At 31.0% G+C, this 19089-nt stretch overlaps 1 protein-coding gene across 2 annotated transcripts in view; it reads right to left on the reverse strand.

Moving 5' to 3' along the window:
• The window catches only part of LOC127736774 (ARF GTPase-activating protein GIT2-like), a 56144-nt gene that overhangs the window by 17343 nt on the left and 19712 nt on the right, over positions 1-19089 (reverse strand). The window contains exons 4-12 of one of the 2 annotated variants that reach the window (XM_052247365.1): positions 17833-17932; positions 17205-17291; positions 16538-16668; positions 14983-15077; positions 14277-14322; positions 13175-13226; positions 12189-12261; positions 9092-9189; positions 7114-7237 (exon numbers count right to left, since the gene is read on the reverse strand). In XM_052247365.1, the coding sequence (XP_052103325.1) occupies positions 7114-7237; positions 9092-9189; positions 12189-12261; positions 13175-13226; positions 14277-14322; positions 14983-15077; positions 16538-16668; positions 17205-17291; positions 17833-17932 (806 nt within the window). Of the gene's footprint in view, positions 1-7113; positions 7238-9091; positions 9190-12188; positions 12262-13174; positions 13227-14276; positions 14338-14982; positions 15078-16537; positions 16669-17204; positions 17292-17832; positions 17933-19089 lie in introns of both variants that reach the window. The other variant, XM_052247364.1, reaches the window with a different exon arrangement.

Consider the following 19089-nt stretch of genomic DNA (forward strand, 5'->3'; position numbering starts at 1 on the left):
ATGTGGTTTAAAATTATACACTAAATTATTATGTTTATAGTTTATAATTATATTTCATATTTATATTGCTATCAAATCATACTCATCAATCACTCTGCACCATCTCTGTATAAGACAAGGAGTTAGGAAAGCAGTCTCCATTTTTATTTACTCGATATATTTGTATGTTAGTCAGAATATTTTTCTCCAAGGTTTGCTAAGGTAAACTTTTGTAATTGTTTTATTTGGTCTTAAAACTTTTTTATGCAAGCATCACCGATGAGTCTTTTGTAGATGAAATATGCATCTGACATACAAAATTATAAGCCTAGTAGTATCTTTTATGATTTTTTTCAATTCAAATTGTATGAAATTCCAATGTTTGACACTATCTAACATTTTTTGTCTAATAACTTCCAATAGGCAATTTTTAAATTTTTCATTCTGAGTTAAAAAAAATCAACAATTTGTTACAAGTGAATATAAGATATAAAAATAAACCTTTTTTAGAAATTTAATTCTCCTGGCATCTTTTTAAAAGTTACTGACCAATCAATATTCATTACTTTAAAAAAATATTCTGATAGCCGTCAAATAAATTAAAAGGGGTACTGATGTTTATCTTTTCAAACTTCCAAACATAGAGAACTTATGTGCTCTTTGGTCGGGTTGTTGTCTCTTTGACATATTCCCCATTTCCATTCTCATAATTTTATTATTAAACAGTTATTCTATTGTAAGTTTTTATATTTTTCATTTTGTCTTTGAAACTATTGATTCTTCAACAGAACTTTAAAAACTTTAAAAAAAAAAAAATTAATCATAAATTTAAAATACATTTTTTTTATAGAAAAAATTAAATCAATCAAATTAGAAAAGACTATTTATAATAATAAAATGAACTAGTTTAAGTGGTCAACTCAGGCTGGGTTGAAGCATATACTTTATTTGAAAAAGAACACTGGACTATGGATATTATAAATTATTAATTTATTTAATGTTTTAGTGTTTTATAACAGGATAATCAATGTTTTGATCACATAAATTAGGTATTTATCACTGAAGCCTTTAAACCATAAAGGTGATCATCATATTTCAATAAATCATCAAATTACATCTACAACCAGTCTGTATTATGTTTTATAAGTAAAATGAGAATTCAGTTTGATAGTTGCCACTTGATGTTTTGAGGCACAAATATGAATAAATTGCTTCGCTGAGCGCAGCTGGATACGACTGCAGATGTCCAACCCTGAAAAATGGGCACAATATTCACGCTTGATACAGGTTTGAATTTGGATTGTAACTAAATTTTTGACACATAATAGGTTTCTGACACAGAATAACTGTAGTCAAAGAACTTCAAATTGGTTATATGATTTGAATTTATATTCAATTTTTTGCTTTTGTGCAATACACTATGCTGTTGCGAATTGACCCCCCCCCCAAAAAAAAAATTTTACCCCGGTTTTTTGCTTTTGTGCAATACACTATGCTGTTGAATATTAACCCCTAAAAAAAAATATTTGAAGAAATTTTCTTTTAATTTCTGAAATCTGAAATGAGAAAAATTGTCCCACCCTCCAATTTTTTTCACCTCCCCCCCTTTCCCTTATTCCAGAAAAAAATCTTTCCCTCAAGATATGGTCAGTATCTCAATTCAAATTTCTAATGGAGTTTGCAACCATGATTACCCATTTAAATACATCATAAAAGTTTTAAAATATAAAATGACATACATAGTCATGGCTAAAATTAATATTAATTAATAGTAACTGCTAAAAATAAATTGACAGCTAATCACCTCAAGACAATCATCATTTCTTAATACATAATTTACAAGCAGTGTAAGGGAGGTAATCAAACAGTGTTCTTTTAATTGATTTGGATTACCTTCCTTACACTGCTTTTAAATTGTCTCAATTGTCCTTTAACCAGAAAAAAACCTTGTTTTCCCCCTTTTTTTGCCCCTAATTACTAATTGGTTTGAGCCATAACCCCCCAAAGTCAATCCTAACCATCCCTTTGTAGTATGGAAACTTGTGGTATAATTTCAGAGAGATTCATACACTTTAACACAAGTTATTGTCTGGAAACTACAAAAATGCTTATTTGGGCACCTTTTTGGCCCCTAATTCCTATACAGTTGGGACCATAACCTCCAAAATCAATCCCAACCTTGCTTTAGTGGTTATAAACCTTGTGTTAAAATTTTATTGATTTCTATTTACTTATACTAAAGCTGGTACCATCTGTCTTCGGACGACGACGACGATGACAACGTGATACCAATATATGACCAAAAATTTTTTAATTTTTGCGTTCCTATAAAAAGTTAATTTCATATACTGTGAAAGTACTTTTATTCGTGGGGTACCAATTTTTCGGGGTTTTCGTGGATGGCTTTATCCACGAATTTAAGTGTCCAACGAAATCAAGACATGGAAAGATCCCTATTACCATAGGTTTGATTACATGGATACTGGCATATGATCTAGAAAATACATTGAATATCAGCAGACGCACTATAAACTATATATACATCTTCAGACAGGATTTTACCCATTTGATCTTTAAAAAAACTAAACTGTACGACTTTTAACCTTTTAATTCTCATAAAAAATTAGTTGTGATCGATAAAAGTCATACTTTTGGTGATGATATGCAATGATGAAGGGTTCATTTTATCTCCTCATAATCATGATAATTCTCATACGAAAAAAAAGTTATATTGGGCTTGCTTTTTTATTTCATAAGATTTATTTATACAATTCAAAGTACATTTGTAACATTTTTGTATGTCACCTTTTCCTTTGAGTGACATGTTTATGGCCCAATTAACACCTTTGGTGAACCTAATCTGTTGATCAATCGATCTCGGGTTAATCAGTGTCATCACTTCTGATTACACACATGTGCCACTATTTAAATGTTTACTTTGCAATTTCCTTTAATCAAGATCATTTGTAAGGATAGATTAATCAGCTTATTTCTGAGAGCAATTATTTTATCAAAAGTTTGATGAATGTAATGAAAGACGAACAAGTAAGGGAAGATGAACACCTTATTTTGCAATGTCCCACAAATTATCATAAAACAACATATCATTGTCATTTTGCTTAGTTTCTTTTGTTACCTATTCTGACATCGGACTCGGACTTCTTTTAAACTGAGTTTTACTGTGCGTATTGATATGCGTTTCTTTATTCCACATTGGCTAGAGGTATAGGGGAGGGTTGAGATCTCACAAAACATGTTTAACCCCGCCGCATTTTTGCGCCTGTCCCAAGTCAGGAGCCTCTGGCCTTTGTTAGTCTTGTATGTTTTTTAATTTTAGTTCATTTATATGTTTTGGAGTTTAGTGTGACGTCCATTTTCACTGAACTAGTACACAATTTTATCTAGGGGCCAGCTGAGGACCACCTCCGGGTGCGGGATTTTCTCGCTGCGTTGAAGACCCATTGGTGGCCTTCAGCTGTTGTCTGCTCTTTGGTCGGGTTGTTGTCTCTTTGACATATTCCCCATTTCCATTCTCAATTTCATATGATTATTTTCACAAGTATTCCTTTCAGATGGATTCAAATTCTTCACCAGATTTGTTTTTCTTTCAAAAAATTAAAATCCATGAACTTAAGAACCCACGAACATATAAATTTTGCTCAAACCACAAAAATTGATACCCACGAATAAAAATACTTTGACAGTAATGTAAATTATATAATGTATAAACAAATGTGGTCCCTGAACACTCAGAAATGTCTTGTTTACATAATGATATGACATGTTAAAGGCTCAGAATTTTAATTTCACTTTGATCTACAGAGTGAAAAACTGAAAAAAAAATTTTGATCTTAAATTCTATCCATAACAGTTGTGTTCTGTCCATAGAGTTTCTAACACAACAGAATGGACCTTCTCCTTGATCTGTTGACCTCAAAATCAATAAGGCTAATTCCAAGAAACAGGTTTGGTAACAATTGGAGTTGATTAAAAGTATTATGACCATACCAAAAATTTTCATAAATCCAGTCTATTAATTGAATATCTGATTCATGGCAAAAAGATTTTGTTTGGACACAAATTTTCCTGAGCAACAATTTATCAATAGGCACAGTGACCTTGACCTACTGACCCACTGATAACAAAAAACCCAACAGGGTCTCACCCAATAAGATGATTGGTAAAGATGTTCTTTATGACAAAAAATGATTTTTTTTAAAAGCGAAATAATAACACCTGGACAGTAAGGCTTAGTCATATTACATGTATTAGTTTGACTATGTCTCAACTTTGCTAAACATTTGGAATTCAGTAGACCATGATTAAATAAAGTCTTGTAATGAGCACACAATTGAGATGAATGGATACAAATGCAACTACATGTATATCTGTATATACAAATATCATTAACCCAACAAAAGTACTTATTCTAAAATGGACCAGATTGAAGAACTAAAAACTTATCAACTAAAAAACTGTTACAGTTTTTCTATAAAAGCATGCAAAGCAAACCTTTGATCAACTTGCTTGCTATGTTTGCTTGGATGTTTGTAAACAAAAGGGTAGGCAGAGTTTCAGTCTGTTTAATATATACTGGTATTCTGGTATTTGATTGGACAATAAAAATTGACATACAATGTGAAACTTAACATTTAAATGAAGTTAATGTTTATTGTCCAATCAAATTCCAGTATATAGTAAACAGACTGAAATAGACTACCTACCTATTGTTTACAAACATCCAAACAAACATAGCAAGCAAGTTGATCAAAGGTTTGCCTTGCATCCTTTTATAGAAAAGCTGTAATGACGCCAGAATATTAACATTCAGTCGGAAAGCTGACCCTGGTTTGACCCCATTTCTTAAAGCAACAATGGAAGTCATGTGATTACCATATATGGGCATTTTTTTACCAAAAAAAGTGAAGCCCGTTTTTTGGAATTTGTAGTTTTTTGCATGAATTAAAACTAATTTGCTTTTAAGTGAACATTCTTGAGTATATAAGAAATATATTGATCCACTCATTTATGGATTAAACTAATTTTTTCTCTCAAAATGTGTCTTCATAGTGTTGACCAAAAAAATCGGTCACTGGAAATTAAAATCGTAATTTTCTTTCTTAACTTCTCGGGAAGCTATGCTGAATTTAAATTGTGTTATGTAACATAACTCTGACAATGATATGTCAAATTTGTGCCACTTAATACGCTGTAATACGCAAATGTGCCACTTCGATGTGTAGATATTTCTGACGAAGCGGGCCGATAGTAATTTACGAGTTACGTCCCTTTGTTTGACACTCTCATGATCAAACTATTATTATATTAAGCACCATATGCTGTTATTTACATGAGGATATTATTAAAATAATTTTATTGAATATATTTTGATACTAAAGACATGTGCAAAAAACTGAATTAGCGAAACACATTTTATCACTTTTCAGAACTCAGTCTCAGTGAAATACTCAAATAGACCCTTTTGTTTGGAATTTAGTTCGAACGGGGTTTCCTAAGGGGTGATAGAGCGTTAGACTTGATTTTTGTTTAAACTTTGAGATACTTATTATTAATTTTTTATATAGTTTGTATATTCTTTGTTTATCTGGAAAAAAAAGAAGAAAAAAATAACAGACAATTTCGCATAATTCTTAAACAATGATCAAAGGCATTACGTTATTTTTAAAAGACGGACAATTTATAACATGTTTAAGTATTATTTTCTTTGATAATAAGAACCATGCTTGAAAAATCGAAAGAAATCTATTTCTGACCCTAATGGCAAGTAAGAAACAGAAAAAAGAAAAAAATCCAAATTGGCGCCAAATTATTTTTTCCGCGAAATTAACGCAATTTCAGAATGGCGGGTTTTAATATCAGTCCCATTGTTGTCTTAAGAAAGTAGCAACAATGGTCGTTTCTAAGGGCTTGCTTTCCGACTGATTCATGTCTAACTTTGTTAAATTCAATTGCAGATGTGAAAGAAAAACACCTCAAATCTGTTTATTTTTGCATTATTCAAGAGGAATAACTAGGAAAACAACAACCTTGACCTTCGTTGAGAAATTCCTACTAATATTGTGAATGTTGATCCCTAATCAAATAATAGAGTGGAAATTTTAATATAATTTACTCAATTGTGAAGAGAAAATGGGAAGAGGGCAAAGTCTATTTTCTGAAAAAACTAATTACTGTGACTTGACTGTAAGTGTTGCTCTCAACCTAATGCAGTTTATTCAAAATTCTGACCAAATTGCAATTTGTTTTAACAGGCCAAACTGTTCAACTGGTCAGAAATTGGAACAAACTGCTGTAGAAAACCACAGTCAAGTCGTGAAAGTGCAAGGTGATAAAATAAAGCATATACTTACAATCCTATAAGACTTTAATTCCACTTCATTGATATTATGAACATGAATAAAATGTTTATAAGAAATTCTATACATTCTTTTATTGTAATTGTTTTTTGAAAGGTGATAGGTAGTAATTAATAAATTGCTAAAAAAATGTCAAAACTAAGCTTTCATAAAACTTTTCTTTTAAAAAATATTCTAAATTCATAAGAATAAGACATCAGTTTAAATTAAACCATGTTATATTTAGTAGAATAAATGTGATATTACAATACATTGCTAATAAGTTTCCATGGGTGATAATCTAAAATCATTGATCGTTTGAAATATTGCTCTTATTCCTCCATTAAAACTTAAGAACACAATCAAGCCTAAAGTACATTTCACAAAGTATTTCAGAGATTAATTCAAATAAAGTTTTGCAGCATGCATAGATAAAACACCATTTTAGAAGAAATAATTCAAAAACTTAAAATTTGAACATTTTTTAGCAGCTCAAAAATTACTACCTATCACCTTTTGAATGGCAATAACAATAAAAGAATATATAGAAATACTTGTAACCATTTGCATAAAATCAAAGAGTTTGTTTGAAGTCTTACCTCATTCTTTAGGAGTTTGGAATGGATATTTATTATCCTGTTCATATAAAAGTTTAAACACCTAACTTCATTTTCTTATTTTCAAGCTTATTTTAGTGAGCATGTTATACAGCTGAACCTTGTTCCAGCAGTTTACTTGAAACTTACCTTATTCTGTAGAGTTTGTCATGAAGCCTTACCTTGTTCTTTAGGGGTTTGTGATGGAGACATGGCTCCTGTTTGTCTTCTTTTGGCATCACTTAAAATATCTATCACAAGGGTAGTAAACTCTCTGGCATTAAATCTGGCAAGTTTCTGACGACCCTATAGATAAGAGAAATTTAATATTAAATTTTCTGGCATTAAATCTGGCAAGTTTCTGACGACCCTGTAAATAAGAAAAACTATACAATAAATTCTGTGGCATTAAATCTGGCAAGTTTCTGTCGACCCTGTAAATAGGAAAAACTTAACATTAAACTCTCTGGCATTAAATCTGGCAAGTTTCTGACGACCCTGTAAATAAGAAAAACTTAATATTAAATTCTCTGGTATTAAATCTGGCAAGTTTCTGGCGACCCTGTAAATAAGAAAAAATTAAGATTAAATTCTCAACTCTCTGACATTAAATCTGGCAAGTTTCTGATGACCCTATAAATAAGAAAAATTTAACATTAAATTCTCTGGTACTAAATCTGGCAAGTTTCTGACAACTCTGTAAATAGGAAAAACTTAACATTAAATTCTCTGGCATTAAATATGGCAAGTTTCTGACGACCCTGTAAATAGGAAAAACTTAACATTAAATTCTCTGGCATTAAATATGGCAAGTTTCTGACGACCCTGTAAATAGGAAAAACTTAACATTAAATTCTCTGGCATTAAATATGGCAAGTTTCTGACGACCAAGTAAATAGGAAAAACTTAACATTAAATTCTCTGGCATTAAATATGGCAAGTTTCTGACGACCCTGTAAATAGGAAAAACTTAACATTAAATTCTCTGGATTAAATTCTCTGGCATTAAATATGGCAAGTTTCTGACGACCCTGTAAATAGGAGAAACTTAACATTAAATTCTCTGGATTAAATTCTCTGGCATTAAATATGGCAAGTTTCTGACGACCCTGTAAATAGGAAAAACTTAACATTAAAATCTAGAAAGCATAACCAATGCATAATAAGAAATTAAAAGAAGAATGTGTCTGAGGACACAAATGTCCCAGCTTAAACTTTGCAATTTTCCAAGGTAAAAAGGAGCATAATTATATAAAATTAAATGACTTACTGCCCAAATTCGAATTCTGTCTGCCTGTTGTGGTTCATAGCATTGTGTATAAGTTTCATAAAATTTGCACGAGGAAAACTTATGTTAGAGTGTGGAAAGGAAAATCAGACAAATGGAAGGACGGACAGTCAATGGTAACATTTAATGCCCCTTCGCCTAGCATTTAGTAACTTTTTATTTACACTTTTTATCACTGGCTACTATTTACCGTCAAATCCACAACTATAAAGAAGTGAGCTGACATATTGACCTACTGAAATCCATAATTGTGAGATTAATGGAATAAAATTAAAAATCAATCAACACCTACCTCAAAAACTCCATTTTATCTAAATTTGAATTGTACAAGTAATTGAATAACCGTCAACTTGAGTTTTAATTCGTATGATGTCATGTTTTGAAATGAGGTAAATGCACAAAGACCATTCATGAAATTTCACAGAATTTTATTTTCTGTGAAGTTTCAGCAATCTAGGTTGCAACTTTTAGAGGAGTTGATTACGAAAATAAGGTACCAATTTTTTTCCCATCTGCCCACCTGCCTGACACCATTAAACTATATAAAAAAAAGATGTGGTATGATTGCCAATGAGACAACTCTTCACAAGAGACCAAATGACACAGAAATTAACAACTATAGGTCACTGTACGGCCTTCAACAATGAGCAAAGCCCATGCCGTATAGTCAGCTATAGAAGCCCCCAAAATGACAAATGTAAAACAATTCAAACGAGAATCTAACGGCCTAATTTATGTACAAAAAAATGAACGAAAAACGAATATGTAACACAGCAACAAATGACAACCACTGAATTAAGCTGGTTTTGGACTTTGCCCAACACAGCCAAAAATAGAAGCAATCATTTAAAACATTATTATACATAGCTTACCTGATTTCTTGTTGCTGAAAAATCTGGATTTAGAGGTAGAAATGGAACACCTTGCCTATCACTGACAACAGCTGAATTGTCATGTGACTGACTCCAATCTATAAATAAAATATCACCGTTAGAGATATTGAATCTGAATAAATTTTTATTATGGTTCCAGCGTGAAATTTCCAGGACACTTCTTTTAATTACATCAAATGAATACTGTAAATTCAGAAATTATTGCGTACATTTATTATTGCGATTTTTGAAGAATGGACATAAATGCAAGATAAATTATTGCAATTTATGGAAAATATGCATATAGATATATGTATCAGATATCAGAATGCAACTTCTTAATACTGCGATACTCACCCAGTCGCATTATTTGCAATAATAAAATCTTCTCAATAATTTCTGAATTTACAGCATGTCTTTTCTGCCAACATATTTTTGTATATTAAATATCATTTTAACATAAGTATAACAAGTTAGTCATACATAAAACGTTTGTTTACATCCTTGTCCTGGAATCTTTAGGTGAAAAAAAGTTGTATTTGTAATCATACCACATATTCTTATTTCTAAATTGATGTTTGCACATTGTTTATGGCCCCTTACCTTCAATGTATCAAAGCACCTTAGTAACAATAATGTAATCTGTGAGATTACGTTATAGAGAAAGTCCAAATAACTGTCCATTCCTGGGAAATAATGGAGCGGAGGCCCGTAGGGCCAAAGCCCATTATTTCCCAGGAATAGACAGTTATTTGGACTTTCGCTAACTTAAAATACACCTAAAATATTAAAAACGAATCTTCAGATTATATCATTTTAAAGAATTTTATTTAAGTTTGTAATGGTTTTCTGTTCATTTTCCCCGTGTTGTACCCAATAATCCGCAGGCAAAATTTAAGATCAAGCTGACATCTACTCACTTAACGAAGTATTTATGAACAGTAGAATAATTACTATAAAAATATCTTGAATAAAGTTCATTCAGATCTATGTTTAAAGTCATTGGATACGCACGTCTTTCTTGTGTTGGGATTAAAAGGATATTTATTTGTGTCTTTAAGTGGTATTTCGGGAGAGTAAAAAAAAAAACTAGTATTTATGCATATATGTTAATGGATTATATGTGTTTTTCGTTTGATAAATATTGAATGTAGAATCGTCTGAGAAAAGTGAAATGGTACAACTAGAATGAATTTCCAGGTATGTAACACTCTAGTATAGGTTATTTAACTAAAAACGGTGTGCTCGATTTAAACTCATATCGAAAACAAAATGATTCTATATTTCAAGCCATTTTAATCGATGAAATAAAATGAAAAAAACAAGAAAACAGTATTTCATGCACAACACAACATTTTGTCTTCCCTTTGCTAATTACAACGAACAAAACTTGTATGCATTTTTTTTAAATAGCAATACAAGCAAACTGAAAGTATGTTTCATTCTTCCCTATTATCAGAAAGGAAGCTAAAAGTTTTAGAAACAAAAATCCGCATGAATAAAAACAATCCTGGATTCTGTTTTGTATGTATTTAACTTAAGTGGACAACAGTCTATCTTTTAATTTCATTTAAACATTTATTTCAAGATTAACGCTGTTTATTTGCACTGTCGATATAACTGTTATATTTGCCACTGGACATATAACAAAAGTGAATGAATTCGATTATGTTACGTGTTTCTGTTGAAAACTGATTAAAAACCCCGCCTAAAATTTAACACAAGCAATAGCAATACAAGCAAACTGAAAGTATGTTTCATTCTTTCCTATTATCCGAAAGGAAGCAAAAAGTTTTAGAAACAAAAATCCGCATGATTAAAAACATTTCTGGATTCCGTTTTATATGTATTTAACTTAATTAGACAACAGTCTACCTTTTAATTTCATTTAAACATTTATTTCAAGATTAACGCCGTTTATTTGCACTGTCGATATAACTGTTATATTTGCCACTGGAATATAACAACAGTGAATGAATGCGATTATGTTATGCGTTTCTGTTGAACATTGATTAAAAAACCCCGCCGAATATTTTATACAAGCCTTATTCAAATGTTATCCATACCCCCTCAAATTTTATTCATAAGTACTATATTTAAATTTTTTTAAACAACGAACAATCCAATAAAATACCGAATACGCCATTTTGACCATTACAGTTTCTTGGACTTTTTATTCTATTAAACCACAATATTAATGTAAAAACAATCCGAGTAATTTTTGTGTTTTTAATTTATATATATATATAAAAATGCAACAAACGATTTTTGCTGTGCAAAATCAAAATATTTCAAGGAAATGATATCTTAAACGGTAAAATTAAAATCAAATCTTTATGTGAAATATATTTTCTCTTACTTTCATTATTGAATAATGTTAATGTGTTCAATATCACAATAGAATTCACTGACTCACACACAGTTAACACATTTGATATTTTGTAGATGCACAGAAGAGGAATGGGACTCAATGGAAAATATTCGTGTTTACCCACTTGGATACTATCCATGACAAAAATTCAGCCATGATTTGCATCGGAAAACAAATTGTGGATTATATTGTTGAATTTTAGTGAATACAATACTATATTTTACAAGATGGAATTACGACTCGCAAATAAAAGCTGTTTGTTAATAATGAGATATTTAGTGTTCATTGTAGTACTACGATCCCAATTTTAAAAAAATCCAGTATCAGTCGTTTTAGTAAGATTTCATTTTCATTCAACTTAGTATCGCGTTTCATCCTCTAGAATTATTCCCATGGGTGAACACTTTTTAAGAAAGTGCCCATGGAAATATCCAAAGGGCAAAACAACCGGATGAATGAAGACGAACAATAGAAAATAACTCTCCATTCCTGAAAAATAATGGAGAGTTTGAACAAAAGATTTACGTCACAGGTGTATTTTAATAATGGGTTATGGTTATTTCTGATAAATGAAGGAAATAATATCTTAAAGTTAGGGATGGTGGGTTAAAAGTTTTACACCTTAGAGAAAACATAAAAATTTCACACTTTTCTTTTTTAAACTGATGTTAAAAGAATCTATATATTTGTGTGTGTGTGTTTTAAGATGTAATTTATACTACTAACGCTCATCATTTTCTCGTCTGTCCACTTCGTCATAGACATCCATGGCTAATTCTTCAAATAAATGATTTGGCAGCTAAAAAGAGATATACATTTGGATTATAGAAATCTCCTCTTTAGTTGTTAATAATGTGTATTTTCTTTAAATATTTGAAACAGATGTAGAAATTTCAATTATATCACATGTATTTATATTGCAAATGAAACTAATGATTGAAATTAAGATAAATGGTTGATTTCTCAAAAATCTAGTTTAACCAAGACACCTTTAAGATTGCATGTCAGTAGTCAGGAACCTAAATCTTGTTGACGGTTGACTTTTATTATACCATAATATTGTACTGTTGTTCTTTGAGCAGATAGAAAATCTTGGAAAGTTTCTCTAGTTAATTTATTCACAACTTAATACATGTACACTCGAGGCAATTTAGAGGTTTACATTCATTTGTAAGTTATTCTCTGGTGTTAAAGGAAATATGTTGACTTCGAGATGTCTTTTGGGTTGCTCAATTGTTGGATTACTGTCTGGATCTTATTTACTTGAACCCAACATCTCTTTTTATTCATACAAAATACAGATCTAGTTGACCCACAATCCTCATTACTATTCAAGATAATAAGTACGACGACAAAATAGTATTCTTTTATGAAATGCAACTACTTATATCTGGAATTTAAGATAAAACTTTTACAGACAGGAAATGTAGGAGTCAGAGTGCTGACAATGCAATTTTCTATTAAATTTACTGATATTTCAATGCTTGCTGATATAAACCTTTGATATAAATTTCATTCAAATCTGGCAAGAATTGTACATGTGAAAGCACTTACCAGACAGGTTTGACAGATGCACAAACATAATTTTATAGGCATAGCTCACAAAAAAAACCAGTTGATCCACACTATTTTCAAACTCTTCCCAGGCATTACTCATATAAACCTTTGTTGCCAGAAACAATATAGCATTGTAATAATGAAAATAAACTCACAGCTTGTAATTTCAGCTTTGCTTGTTTAGCCAACTCTGATAAATCCAAACTACTGTAAAAAAAAACCTTTCTACTAAGATACTAATAGCAAACTAGAAAATGTGGATTAAATCATGTTTGTAAAATATAAATATTCTTAGTTTTGTGAAATCATTGTTTCACAACCATGACAACTTGTCGAACTACATCCTTTTTACATGTATACATTGAATATTTCATTTATTAATTTATTTTGTGGTGAACTTTAATTGTTTCTTGGCAGGACAATCTGACATGCACAAATATTTTTCAATAAATGATGCAAAATTACTTTTTGGATTTTCTTGTGTTGTCCTTTTTTTTATGTCTGTTATTGTTAATCAATTTAATTGATTAATCTAAAGCTTACTGTATTGCCACTCAAGACTATATGGCAACATCTGAGTTTAAAATTATGCCTTGCCAAGAGTTGCTTTGTTGCTGTTTTATTGATGGAAACCCCATGTCTCCTTGAACATAGTGTTTGTTGCACTTTGTTCCTTTACAATTTTCAATAGATTGGTAAATATACTGTAATGAATTATCTCCCTTTCATTGTCTAATATCTGTTCAAAGTCAGGAACATTGTCCTGTAGAGAAATTTTCTTTCCATGTTTTTTTATTAGAATTTGATGTTGATATCAGCTGTTATGTTGCTTAAGTTGATTTCATTCTAGACAGAAAATGAATCTGGCGTAGTTACAATTACTGGCCAGTATTGTGATCAAGGCTGTTACATTAAAACATACATGGTATCTAGGGAAGGCACTTCGAAAATAGGGTAACCATCTATAGCAGCAATTTTAGAATTTCTCTTACATTTTCATCTTTAAAAAAGTCTCTTAACACCCATCCAAAGGTGAAAGTTTAAAGTGCTTTCCCTGGGTCCCATGTGTGAGTTTAAGGAACAGCCCAAATAAGATATAGTCTATCCAACATGTATCTAACTACTGGTTCATGTGAATTCCTACATTAAATTCCAATAAGTGCAGATTTTATGCTGAATAACCTTCTGTGGGATAAATCAGTCCTTAAGTTTTCTATATGGAAGGTCGATAAATGACCTTGACTCTACACAACTTACCTGTCTGCCATTTCTGGGATAATAAAATGTATTCCATTCTTGTGATCTGGAAAATATATTCCTAAAATGTTTAAGTGAAGAATAAACAGAAAATAAAAGTAAAAGCAATACATATTTAGTTACTCAGACAATGGTTTCCTGAAAAGTCCTCTAACTGACCATTTTAAGTTGAACAACATATGAAACACAAAAATATCCTACTTGCTGCAATATTTGAATCATTTTTAAGGAAAACACCTGTTCAAACTGAGGCCATGATCAACTGAGACCTGTAAGGTGAACATCGTCATAGACATTTAATGAATACCTATACAAAATATTTTCAAATTATCATACATAATTGATACCCCCGCCCCGCTAAAAGTATAAGGTAAACAGGAAGTTGTTGAGTGATGAATCTGAAAACGAATCACACAGTATAGCTGACTCATATAAACCTTGAAACCAAATTTCAGAAATCCTTGTAATGTAGTTCCTGAGAAAGATGTGACGAATATATAAAGTATTCATGGGATGGACACATGGACTGACGAACAGACAGACAGAGGTAAAAAAGTATAACCCCCTTTTTTAAAGCGGGGGTATGAAAATGAGGGTAATAACAATATGATACAGTCATTTAGATATATACTCCTTATAATGAACCTGAATACCAAATATTGCTGACTTATTATGTATGGTAACTTATTCATAGACAAAGGCTTACCTGGTTTTCTCTTACAGACATAGTAAGCCAATCTATCTGTAAGTTCATAGTGTAATTCTAATATTCTGTCTGCTAAATCTATGTACAACTCAGCTCTGTAATGTATAAATCATTAAAATAATGTAATACTAATATTCACATTTTAAATTCTAATAGCTTTCTTCATATGCAGCATTTTCTTAAATCATATAAATACTTTTCTGAAGTTCAGCATATCATATTAGCAAATGCATATATACATGTATTTAATAAATTATTTTTGATTTTCCAATCTATTTGCACACATAATTCCAGAGTTTTTTCAAGGATTTCTTATACTAGAATCAGGTGCCAATTTACAAAAAGAATTACTTGAATTTTAAAACAGACTACTGAGTGTAACATTTCAATAGTACCCTTGATTTATTGTCAGGAATAAATCCTTTCTTTTCCATCATAAAAGCATCATCCTCTGGTTTAGGTTTTGTTAATTGCTTTGGCTGTCCTACTAAAACATTTAGTTGTATTGAAGGATAGTAAACACTAGCCAGTAACTAACAAATGTTTTAGTGATTTTGTCTCATGAAATAATACACCATATCCCTTCTTTTTCATCATAAAATGCAGTTCCTTTGGTTATGTTTAATGGCTAAGACATTTTGTCTCATGAATTAATATACCATATCTCTTCTATTCAATGCAATTGTGATAGGGTCATTTATATATTGAAATTATTTATTTGCAATGTACATATATTTTATTATTTATTATTTTCCATGTCCAGATAATTGTAGTTTAAAATATATGTAGTATTGATTTATTACGAAAGTATGGACATAAACAGTAGATTAATACAGGTGATCAATACTTTATATACATGTTTTTACTATTGTGATGTCATATCGACTGTTTAGTTGTGATGTAAGTCTTGTGATGTCATTTCGTATATCTGTGTGATGTAGATTTGGTACAGGAGTTTCATTGGACGATTATGTCACAAGGGATTAATTCTATTTTCTGATTGGTTAGATTTGACCGAGGGAAATTACAAAATTTTGATATTGTTTGAGAGAAAGCACTGGATCATTTTGTCTTGTGTAACTTTCGGAAATTTATTATATTTCTGTGATTATTTATTAGGAAATGTTCCTGTTGTCTCTAAGAATAAAGATTTAAATGTTGACAGTTGAATTATTGTTACCAGTACGTGTGGTATTATAACCTAAGTCCCATAGACAGGGTTATATTCTTACCATCTATTAAATATTTCCTGTACACAAGGGTGTCTAGTTTTTGTGATTAGCCAGTGGCCACCCCTGTTACACAATAATGTCTGAATTTCTTGGAATAATTAATTAGAATTATGTGGAAATACTTCATTAATTGGAAATTTCCCACAGGAATCAGAAATACTTAGCATGGGTTTTCCCACAGGAACCATTGACATACTCAGCATGAGTTTTCCCACAGGAATCAGACATACTTAGCATGAGTTTTCCCACAGGAATCAGACATACTTAACCTGAGTTTTCCCATAGGAATCATGGACATACTTAGCATGATGAATTACACCTACTTAGCATGATCAATAGGAGTTTTCCCATTGGAATCAAAAGCACCAGGGTCAGCTCCATAAATGACTAGAAGTTCTACTTGTAATGGTTGTCCACTCTGAGCAGCAACATGGAGAGGACAGTTACCTTTCTCCTACAAAATATAACACAATAGAAACATAAAATTGTTCGTGTTAAAAATATGGAATGCTAACAACTGCCAAATTAATTGTTAACATTTTCATTTGTCCACTTTTACAGTTTTCTACTTTCTTTTTGTCAACTTGTTCAGCTGTCTTACTATTTGAAGATAAAATCTAACTATTGTGGATTCATGATTATGTCATCAAACTTTGTTTATATATATATATATATATATATATATATGTAACATGTAAAACTTGCTTAACCAATGAAATAATGATATTTCTATAGAAATATGTTTTATCCACCTTGTGAAGGGCTGTCTTATGTCATATCTTAATGTTTTTTGTTATTTGGGAAATTTTGTCTTCATGGCAGATCTTTGATGGTTTCTGTTAAATTTATTCAAGACTTTTTCAGATTCAAGACCATTCAGATTGTGACATATTGTATAAGAGACCTGTCTGCTATTGGAAGACTGTTATCCAGTTTGTTATGTTATTTTTGGGTTTCTGTCTTTTTTTTTATATCATCATATCAACTTACCGGATGAAAATAATTAGGGTCAGCTCCTTTGGACAGAAGTCTTAAACATGTTTCTAAGTTACTCGTTCTTACACTGGAGTGAAGTTGCTGTAATAGAAATATATCAGTCTCAATTCTTGGGTAAATAATATGAGCATCATTTATTCTGCTCATAACAAAATATTAGAAAAAAAGAAAAGGAGAATATAGATATAAGAAGATGTGGTATGAGTGCCAATGAGACAACTCTCCATCCAAGTCAAAATTTATAAAAGTAAACCATTATAGGTCAAAGTACGGTCTTCAACACGGAGCCTTGGCTCACACCGAACAGCAAGTATGATTCTAGCCAGTAAAAAATATTATGTTCTTTTCTAAGTGTTTCCAATCTATTGGCAAATGTACAAATGCTGTACAGTTATATAGTTTAGGAATTAAATGTGAAGAAAAGTAGATGAATTTAAATGTTAACATTTGTCACACGTTTCAAGGCTTGGAAGTGATATTTTAAAACAAAAGGAATCTTTATTCAAGTTTTGGCATGGTTTCAACTGTCTCACCTGGTCTCTAAAATGAAAAAAAAAGAAAGAAAAAAAAGATGGTCTATTGAGTTACTCTCTTTATCCAGATCATCTTTTGAGTTACTCACCTTACTCAGATCATCTATCGAGTTAACATCACCATCTTTTTGTTTATTGATAAACTGTAAAAACTGATATTTGGACCGAATGAATTCTGCCTTCACAGGACTGTAAATATAATACTATCATTAACATGAGAAATGCAATCATCCTCAATAGCAAATGTAAGAAAGGCCTTATATACTTTATGGAACAGTAGGTAAGAAAGGTCCTATATACTTTATGGAACAGTAGGTAAGAAAGGACCTATATACTTTATGGAACAGTAGGTAAGAAAGGTCCTATATACTTTATGGAACAGTAGGTGAGAAAGGATCTATATACTTTATGGAACAGTAGGTAAGAAAGGTCCTATATACTTTATGGAACAGTAGGTAAAAAAGGACCTATATACTTTATGGAACAGTAGGTAAGAAAGGTCCTATATACTTTATGGAACAGTAGGTGAGAAAGGACCTATATACTTTATGGAACAGTAGGTAAGAAAGGTCCTATATACTTTATGGAACAGTAGGTAAGAAAGGTCCTATATACTTTATGGAACAGTAGGTAAGAAAGGACCTATATACTTTATGGAACATTAGGTAAGAAAGGTCCTATATACTTTATGGAACAGTAGGTGAGAAAGGACCTATATACTTTATGGAACAGTAGGTAAGAAAGGTCCTATATACTTTATGGAACAGTAGGTAAGAAAGGACCTATATACTTTATGGAACAGTAGGTAAGAAAGGCCTTATATACTTTATGGAACAGTAGGTGAGAAAGGACCTATATACTTTATGGAACAGAAGTTTAGAAAGGTCCTATATACTTTATGGAACAGTAGGTAAGAAAGGTCCTATATACTTTATGGAACAGTAGGTAAGAAAGGTCCTATATACTTTATGGAACAGTAGGTAAGCAAGGTCCTATATACTTTATGGAACAGTATGTGTATAAATTTGCTGAGATTTACTTGTATTTATAATTGTAATAATTGTTTTGATTGCATTCATTTCAGATTAGTTAAGACAAGGTTCAGTTATTTCAGTATGACAACCAACTCATACATACACAACTTGACTCATAGATTTAAAAAAACAAATTAATACAAAAGTCAGAGTACTGTGGATTCATTACTATTCGTTGGATACCAATCTTTGTGGGTTTCGTGGGTACAGGTGAACCACGAATTCAAATGTTCAGCAAATTACAAATTTTCTATTGGATTTGTATTCAGAGATTTGCAAAACCACCAAATCAAATATCCATGAAAATGCTAA

This window comes from Mytilus californianus, unplaced genomic scaffold (genome assembly GCF_021869535.1).
Source record: "Mytilus californianus isolate M0D057914Y unplaced genomic scaffold, xbMytCali1.0.p SCAF_36, whole genome shotgun sequence".
Classification (NCBI taxonomy): Eukaryota; Metazoa; Mollusca; class Bivalvia; order Mytilida; family Mytilidae; genus Mytilus; species Mytilus californianus.